Consider the following 8,270-nt stretch of genomic DNA (forward strand, 5'->3'; position numbering starts at 1 on the left):
CCCCCAAACCCCCCCCCCCACTGACTTCCGCCGCGAACCGCAACGGTCAATTGAATGTTTGAGCTGCGAGAAAACACCTTCGGGAAACCTCTGGCGTCTTCTACCAAGAGTAAACCACCTAGGTTTTCCTCAACGTCCAAAAGAATCCACACCGCCACAGCCGCATCAAATGTGGGAATCCCACACCACCGCCGCCGGAGAAAGAACCTGCTTACCCCTGTCTTCTAGTTGTATGCCAAGACCTACACTTAAGCACAATCCAGAACAAACTCACCTGACGAATCCAAACACGAAGAAGCAAGCAACCGAACCGACTGGAGAAGGAGAGATCTGCGAAACTGATGACCAAAACCACCTAAACCCGATCTCTGAGACACATCCAAGAAGGAGATCTCAGACCCCGACACTCATCAAAGCCAAAACCCACTGGATTTGTCCTCACACCGACGAGTCTCGAGAAAACTCCGGTGACCACCAAAAGCTTCTCGTTGTTATCATGCGCCATATCTACTCTGGAAATCACGTACCTTGAGCCCAGAAACGGACGGAGGACAGCCACAAACTCAAGGAAAGAAAAACGCCGGTGTTAAACTACTAAAAAAACAGAAAGGAGTCCTTTCCGGCACTGGAATGGCAAGCCGGAGAGGCAAACGGTGGCAAAAAAGTCTAGGGTTTTTAGAGAGAAGGGAAAGAGAAATGGTCCAAATAGTAGTAGTTGTTTAATCGATGCTTGATATTCTGTTTCGTAGTCGACTTCGTAGCGGTAAGAAAAATATAAAAACGTGACAGCAAGATTCACTTAATTTTTTAACAAAAAAAAAAGATTCACTTAAGTACTCACTCACTTTTTATTGCCAAACCTATAGAGAAAATTTGTGGACATCATGAAATGCAAAGACACAAACTTTGGGATATCAGACTTCATAAGATTTTGTCCACTAATTTGTTTCATAGAAAATGTGGCCTAATAAATAGCAATTAAGGGTATGATTGATGAGTTAATAACTTAATACTAACTTAGAGACACTAAATTATAGTCATTTTTATTATAGTTGTTGTTTTAGAATTAAAATTTTGTTTTACATTATTTATTGTTTTGTATTTTATTTACAATGCAAAATAAATATCTATTTTTTCTTCTAATTTTCAGTTTATTAATTACTTATATCAAATTAAATAGTATAGTATTTAAGGATAAAACAAAAAAAAACAAAAATTTAGTATGTGTGAAATTACCTAGAACAAAGAGTAATATGAACAGAAAAAGCATATAAGTAGTTTTCATTTGACACACACACACACACACACATATATATATAGTGATGTTTTACATGTTAATGCAAAATTAATTATCATTCTTATGTTTGCACACAGATTAATTAATTATTTTTCGAATTAATCTGTGTGCAATAATTTTAAATATTTTTTTTGTTTCAAAAAAGAATATATGTTTTTATCGTCTTTGACACATATTTTATATATACATCTTTAAATACATAATTTTTTTGAAATATAAATCATTAAAAAATTCTTGCTAGCAAATGTATTATGAACATAAGTATAAAGTATCTATACAGTATATATACATTACATGACTCTACAAGTCTATAAGATATATAATCAAAGATTAGACAGCTTAATTGTCTAGTTGTCTTGGATCCTAGACCAGAAATTCACAAACAAGGATATTGGGTAGCAATATTAAAAAAAAACTAAACGACATGAAGAAATTGTGTCAAAACAGATGGGGTCAATCAATTAATTAACCGCAGTAGACTTGAAGAAATTGTATCAATATCAAACACATTTATTCAAAAGCACGTAAAAAGGCCATCAAGACAAAAGCTTAGATTATTGAAGCTTACATAGAAATGAGATAAAAAGCTTGAGATTCTTTAGAGAATTTTCGGATTAAAAATGGTATATCATTAGCTTTCGTGTACACGACGGTATTGCGTTATATCTCAGTCTTGTTTTGGTGGTAGGGCTCTCAAGATGAAAAGAACCAAAGAAGCCGGTAATATCTCTACCAACTGTAATTAAACAACAAGGATTAGGTTTCAAACAGAAACAATGGTTCCATATGTATCAAACTATTCATGATCAGATTCTATGATTAGTTTAAGGGAGAGTTTACCACGTAATATATGAGATTAAGGATTGGATGATCCATCACATCAAGGTTTGCTCCCTCGTAGAAAACAGCAACACACATCTAAACCATATTAAATGACAAAACCTTTGCTTAGTTGTTTATTCTAAAATTAAACAAGAAGGTCAGGAGTGATAGATATCAATACATAAACATGTGTTTGTGTGTGTGTACCATGATACATCGGATGAGGAAACACGTAAAGCATATGGTTGTCACAAAACCAACCTACCATACATAAGATAAAAAAGAGCTGAAAGAGTCAAGAAGCGTCATATAGTAAAATTTGATTGGTTACACTGTGATTTTGTACAATTTAATGTTGCACCTCTTTCATCTTTCTTTTACGCCCTTTAGATTCTACTGGAAACCGATGCAACATTAGGAAAAGCCTGAGAGAAGATAGACATACAAGTACAAAAAAATCAAGCTCCAATAAATGCATGATCATATTAAATGGTACACAAATGTACTCGGCTATAGCGCCAAGAGAATCTAGTCTATATGCATCACAGGGGAACAAAAATACAAGCAAAATGACTCGTTACCTAATGGTGACTCTTGGCGACACAATTTCATATGTGATCTGTCAAATGTCATATGTCAAATCTAGTACATATTCAAGTGGCTACAGATTTACCTTCCACCATAAAGTAAAAATCCAAGGGCGACGAACAATGAAGCACCTACAATTATATTCACAAGAGAGTTGACACAAGTAAAGTACTAATGTACTATATAGCAAGACAAATATAGTGTAACCATTCCTGAGTGAAATTAGATGGAAGCAGATTACCTGCTAAGAACATCTTAGATATGATAACCAAAACTCCAACAGGCTTCCACCACAAAACCAACCAAAGAGATATCTGAAAGTTATACAACAAAATTCCCTTTTGAGTTTCACAAACTTCTTTTAGATTGCACAAACAAAATTGTATATATTAAATATACCTGAACTACATATACAATTGCATTAATCATGAAGAAGCTTGACTTTAGTCCATCACTGGGTAACGAACGTGCCTATCCAGTCAAAGAGTATGGAGTAAATATGGGAACCAAAGAAGGAAAAAGAATAATAAGATTCAGAATTTACGTCATGGTAAATTCCAGCCCAGAAGAGAATCAGAGCAGCATAGGTTGTCAAGAAACCAAGACTTGGAATATCAAGCAAGATATGTTGCATAATCTACAAAATAACAATCAAAGTTATACAAATTTAGAATGGCTGACATAAAAATTTTGTAGTGTTTAAATTGGTTTTTTGGATCTTATATTTTTTTGAAGTTTATACCAATTTTTAGATGAAAAATAGAAAGCTAAAATCAAATATTAATTTTAAAAATACAAGCATTGAAGACAGCCTTAAACTACAATGATGATGAAGAAGACCCTTCACCTGTGAATGCATGTTCCACACATTCCGCCTGAAGACAAATACCACAGCCCTAACTGCGAGATAGAACACGATGAGCAAAATCAATTAACAAATAACAATAAAATCTATGAAAACACAAAGAAGTTAAATCACAATTCACAGCAAGCACCAACCTCCACCCACCACGAAATGGAGAAAGTGAAAGACCTTTTGTGTCGTCCAGACATAATCTGGAACTCGCAATTGTAATCTCACAAGTTGAATCTAACAAGCCAAAACATTAGTTCATAGTTTCAAAGATGTTCAAGAACGAGAAATAAAAGCTCAAGATTTGCCAAAAAATAAATAAATAAATAAATAAAAGCTCAAGAAAGCACGTAGTAGTACCACAGAGCGGATGGAAACGAGTCCGTAGAGAATAGCGAGGACATAGAAGATCCGATCCTGCCAAATCGGCGAATCATTCACATCCGACCACCAACTCGAAGAATACGATATCATATCTCCGACACGTGTTGCGTAATCTCTACGTCGTCTATGGAGACAAACGTTTCAGTTTAATTTCTTCTCAATTAATTTAGCTCTCGATGATCTTTTCTTTTTTGAATCACCTCTTCTTGTAATATTATTTTGTTATTTTCCTGATCGGCAATAACAAACACAAATATTAAGAACGGTCGATGTAGGAGACGTGAGAGATTGAGGAAAATAATATCTTATTATGTATAGTTTTGACTTGGTTTCAAAGCTAATGACACGTGTTTATCAATCAGATTTCAAAAAATGCAAAATGCAAAAATCTATCAACTTTTCAAATACGTCCTCATTGCAAGTGTTGTGTATAGTGGTAATCGTAATTAATTTTGGAAACTTATTTATAAATAGAATGCTATCAAAACTCGATCAGTGATGGAAATTTTACACCGTAAAATCCCTTTACTGATGTGGATGAATGTTGCTTGAGACCTTCGAGCATTAAAGCCTCAAAAGGGCTGTGGCCTCTTCCTTTACTCACGTCTTGGATATCACGTAGTGATGTTTGATAATTGAATCTACCATTTTTTACTCTTCTAATCACAATTTAGAGCTTTTAGTCTCTGCTATCCACTTTCATTGTCTATATGTATAGTGTATACAGATATAAACATAATTATATAGTTGATTGGCATGTTTCATGGACTCCATTAGTTTATAGTTTATTGCTTTTGTTTCTTTTCTCGGAAGATACCTTTTCATTACCGTTAAATATTGCAATAGAGTTGACGTTGACCTTGTTAGATTGGTAGAGATTGCATACATGTTTACATAGCCTTTTGTACATAGTCCTCCAAACTCGTAACTTTAACAAAAATAAAGATAGATAGTTTTACTGTTTTAGATATACAGATGCAGTAATTTTTAAACGATGTTATTATCGAATTCATTTCGCTAACACAAATTAAAAAAAAAAACTCTATATTGCTATTTATTAGGCTTAGGATATATGTAAATCAACTATCTCCTATATTCTCGTAGATACGATCCTATCGTCTAGCTAGGCAACTCATTGTGTATAAATACCTTGTGCACATATTGAATACAACAACACATTAAATTCGTATATCAAAATATTTCATGGTATCAGAACATTAAGTTTCTGTGACCTATTTTTTTTTACAACTCCTGCCGTCACCGCCATTGTTCTTCAACAACCGCCGTCGCCGCTAAATCTCTTTTAAACGCTGCTACCGCCGTTGTTTGTTCACAACCGCCGTCAATGCACCTATTTCTGTTTTATCCGGTTCTCTTCTACGACTCTCCTATGGCGACTCCTCCACAAACACAAGTGGTTGTTGCACCACCACCTTCACCGTATCAACTCAGTTCCTCCGACAACCCAGGAGCTTTGATATTTTCTGTGATTCTACAAGAAGACAATTACTCTGAATGGGCCATTAAGTTATGCAACTCGTTGCAAGCAAAACATAAGCTGGGTTTTGTCGATGGATCTGTTCCAAAACTTACCGCTGATCCTGACCTGAGCTTGTGGCGTGCCGCAAACTCTATGATCGTGGGTTGGATTCGAACTTCTATTGATCCAAAACTTCGATCCATCGTCTCCTTCATCGACGAGGCTTCAACGCTGTGGGAAACTCTTTGTTCCCGTTTCTCAGTCAGCAACGATGTTCGTAAACAAGTTCTTAAAGATGAAATCGCTGGCTGTAAACAGAACGGTCAGTCCGTTTTGGAATATTATGGTCGTTTGTCGAAGTTATGGGAGGAGCTGAAAACTACAAAACCGGCTATGCGTGTACGTGTGCTGCAGCTCCGGGTATTGCTCAAGAACGAGAAGAGGACCGAATCCATCAGTTCCTGTTCGGTTACATCTTCCTCGTTTCAGCAACATCCGATCAACCATTACTAGTGAAGAACCCAAGCCCCCGCTTACTCAAGTCTACTCTCGGGTTATTCGGGAAGAGCAAAACCTCAACATTGTGCAATCCAAGGAACTGGTCAAAACAGAGGCGATCGGTTTCACCGCCAAAACAGAGGTTCCGGCTCATGCTACTGCTGTTTTGGGTCCTCGCTTCCGTGATCGTTCTTCCCTATCGTGTACACATTGTCGACATCAAGGCCATGAAGCATCCGAGTGTTTTCAGCTTCATGGTTTTCCTGGCTGGTACTTTGACAACAATGGTGGTACTCGACCAGATAACAGAGCCACCTCCAATCGTCCAGTTCAGCGAGGAGGACGACCAACAAGGGGCATTGGTTGCGGTCGAGGTCGGGCCAACAATGCTCGCGTCGTTTCTCCAAGTCAAAGTGGCAACGATCAGATAACGCAACTCATCAACTTGCTTGAAGCCCAACGTTCAAACACTTCTTCCGAGAAATTGTCGAGTAAAACTCATTGGTCTGATGTTGTTTTAGATACAGACGTCTCTCATCACATGACAGGTGATATCTCTATTTTGGTGGATGTCTTTGACATAATTCCCTCACCTGTTACGAAACCTGATGGTCGTCCATCACGAGCTACCAAATGTGGCTCATTATCGTTGAGCTCGTCTTATTAACTCACCGATGTTTTGTTTGTTCCTAATTTCAACTGCACCTTGATATCAGTTTCCAAAGTTCTCAAGCAAACTGGTGCCATTGGGATTTTTACTGACATTCTTTGTTTCTTATAGGACCGTGTTTCGAGGACTTTGATTAGAACGGGTGAAGAACGTGAGGGAGTGTACTATTTTATGGGAGTGTTGGCTGCTCGGTCTCACAAGGCATCAGTGACTTGCAAGGCGTCTAGTGTGTTGTGGCATCGTAGGCTTGGACATCCTTCCCCTGGTGTTTTAGTTTCTTTAACCGAATATGTTGATTCTCCTAAGAACCTTGAGGATTTAAAACGTTGTGACATTTGTTTACATGAAGCTACCACCGGGGTTTAAATCCAGTGACCCCAATAAGGTGTGTCGCTTTCGAAAGTCGTTGTATGGTCTCAAGCACTCGCCTCGCTGTTGGTTCTCCAAGCTGTCCACTGCACTTCGCGACGTGGGATTTAAACAAAGCTACCAGGACTACTCTTTGTTTACATTGATTCGTGGGGATGTTATTCTGCATATTCTTGTCTATGTTGATGATTTTGTCCTTGCTGGGAATGATCTTACGGTTCTTAACAAGTTCAAGGAGCAGCTCAACAATTGTTTTCACATGAAGGATCTTGGCAAGTTGAAGTATTTTTTGGGTCTCGAGGTTTCTCGTGGCAAAGATGGGTTATGTTTATCTCAATGGAAGTATGCCCTGGACATTATTCACGAGGCTGGCATGTTAGGTGCAAAACCAGCTTCGACTCCAATGAAACTCAATCATAAGCTCGGTTCAGTGAAGGGTCCGGCATATGCAAATCCCGACCAATATCGTCGTTTAGTGGGCCATTTTATCTACTTGACCATCACTCGCCCAGACTTGAGTTATGCTGTGCACATTCTTTCCCAATTTATGAAGGCTCCTCTTGTTGCGCATTGGGAGACCGCTCTCCGGCTTGTTAGTTATCTAAAAGGCTCTCCTTCTCTCAAGGCATTTTTCTACGGTCCGACAGTTCACTCACTCTTACAGCTTATTGTGATGCCGATCATTTTGCGTGTCCTCGCACCCGTCGGTCACTTTCGGCTTACGTCATATATCTCGGTGACTCGCCCATCTCCTGGCGGACAAAGAAACAGGATATGGTGTCTAGCTCGTCAGCTGAGGCTGAATATAGAGCTATGGCACACTCTCAAGGAGGTCAAATGGTTGAAAGGCTTGATGGAGGATCTAGGAGTCACTCATTCACACCCGATTCCATTCTATTGCGACAGTCAGACGGCCATTCACATTGCCGGGAACCCGGTTTTCCACGAACGGACAAAACATATTGAGCGGGATTATCATCAGGTTCGTGATGCAGTTCAAGCAAAGCTAATCACTACTGAGCACATTTCCACTACGGATCAAGTGGCAGAACTTCTTACCAAGTCGTTGCCAACGCCTATTTTTCAAACTTTACTGTCCACGTTGGGTGTACGGGATTTCGTGCCACCAACGTGAGAGGGAGTATTAGGCTTAGGATATATGTAAATCAACTATCTCCTATATTCTCGTAGATACGATCCTATCGTCTAGCTAGGCAACTCATTGTGTATAAATACGTTGTGCACATATTGAATACAACAACACATTACATTCTTATATCAACATATTTTACTATTCAGAAAACACAGA

General features: G+C 38.3%; 2 protein-coding genes across 2 annotated transcripts in view; both read right to left on the reverse strand.

Moving 5' to 3' along the window:
• The window catches only part of LOC104744086, a 3,305-nt gene extending 2,800 nt beyond the window's left edge, over positions 1-505 (reverse strand). The window contains exons 1-2 of the mRNA XM_019235616.1: positions 428-505; positions 275-368 (exon numbers count right to left, since the gene is read on the reverse strand). Of these exons, the coding sequence (XP_019091161.1) occupies positions 275-368; positions 428-505 (172 nt within the window). The remainder of the gene's footprint in view (positions 1-274; positions 369-427) is intronic.
• On the reverse strand, positions 1,778-4,168 carry LOC104742723 (tobamovirus multiplication protein 3-like). The gene is made up of 11 exons (XM_019235881.1): positions 3,921-4,168; positions 3,707-3,797; positions 3,555-3,607; positions 3,252-3,344; positions 3,107-3,178; positions 2,949-3,021; positions 2,793-2,838; positions 2,481-2,544; positions 2,327-2,380; positions 2,138-2,215; positions 1,778-2,033 (listed from the first exon to the last, which is right to left on the reverse strand). Exons 1-11 carry the CDS (start codon positions 4,032-4,034, stop codon positions 1,965-1,967), a joined length of 807 nt encoding a protein of 268 aa, XP_019091426.1. The 5' UTR covers positions 4,035-4,168; the 3' UTR covers positions 1,778-1,964.

Source organism: Camelina sativa, chromosome 14 (genome assembly GCF_000633955.1).
Source record: "Camelina sativa cultivar DH55 chromosome 14, Cs, whole genome shotgun sequence".
In the NCBI taxonomy this organism is placed as follows: Eukaryota; Viridiplantae; Streptophyta; class Magnoliopsida; order Brassicales; family Brassicaceae; genus Camelina; species Camelina sativa.

What these genes read in the sequence shown, in the direction of transcription:
- LOC104742723 (XM_019235881.1), bottom strand. Translation starts at nt 4,034, where the DNA reads ATGATATCGTATTCTTCGAGTTGGTGGTCGGATGTGAATGATTCGCCG. An exon ending in TCGTTTCCATCCGCTCTGTG is followed by an intron (nt 3,798 to 3,920) that starts GTACTACTACGT and finishes TTGGCTTGTTAG; the next exon opens with ATTCAACTTGTGAGATTACA. An exon ending in CAATTGTATATGTAGTTCAG is followed by an intron (nt 3,022 to 3,106) that starts GTATATTTAATA and finishes TATAACTTTCAG; the next exon opens with ATATCTCTTTGGTTGGTTTT.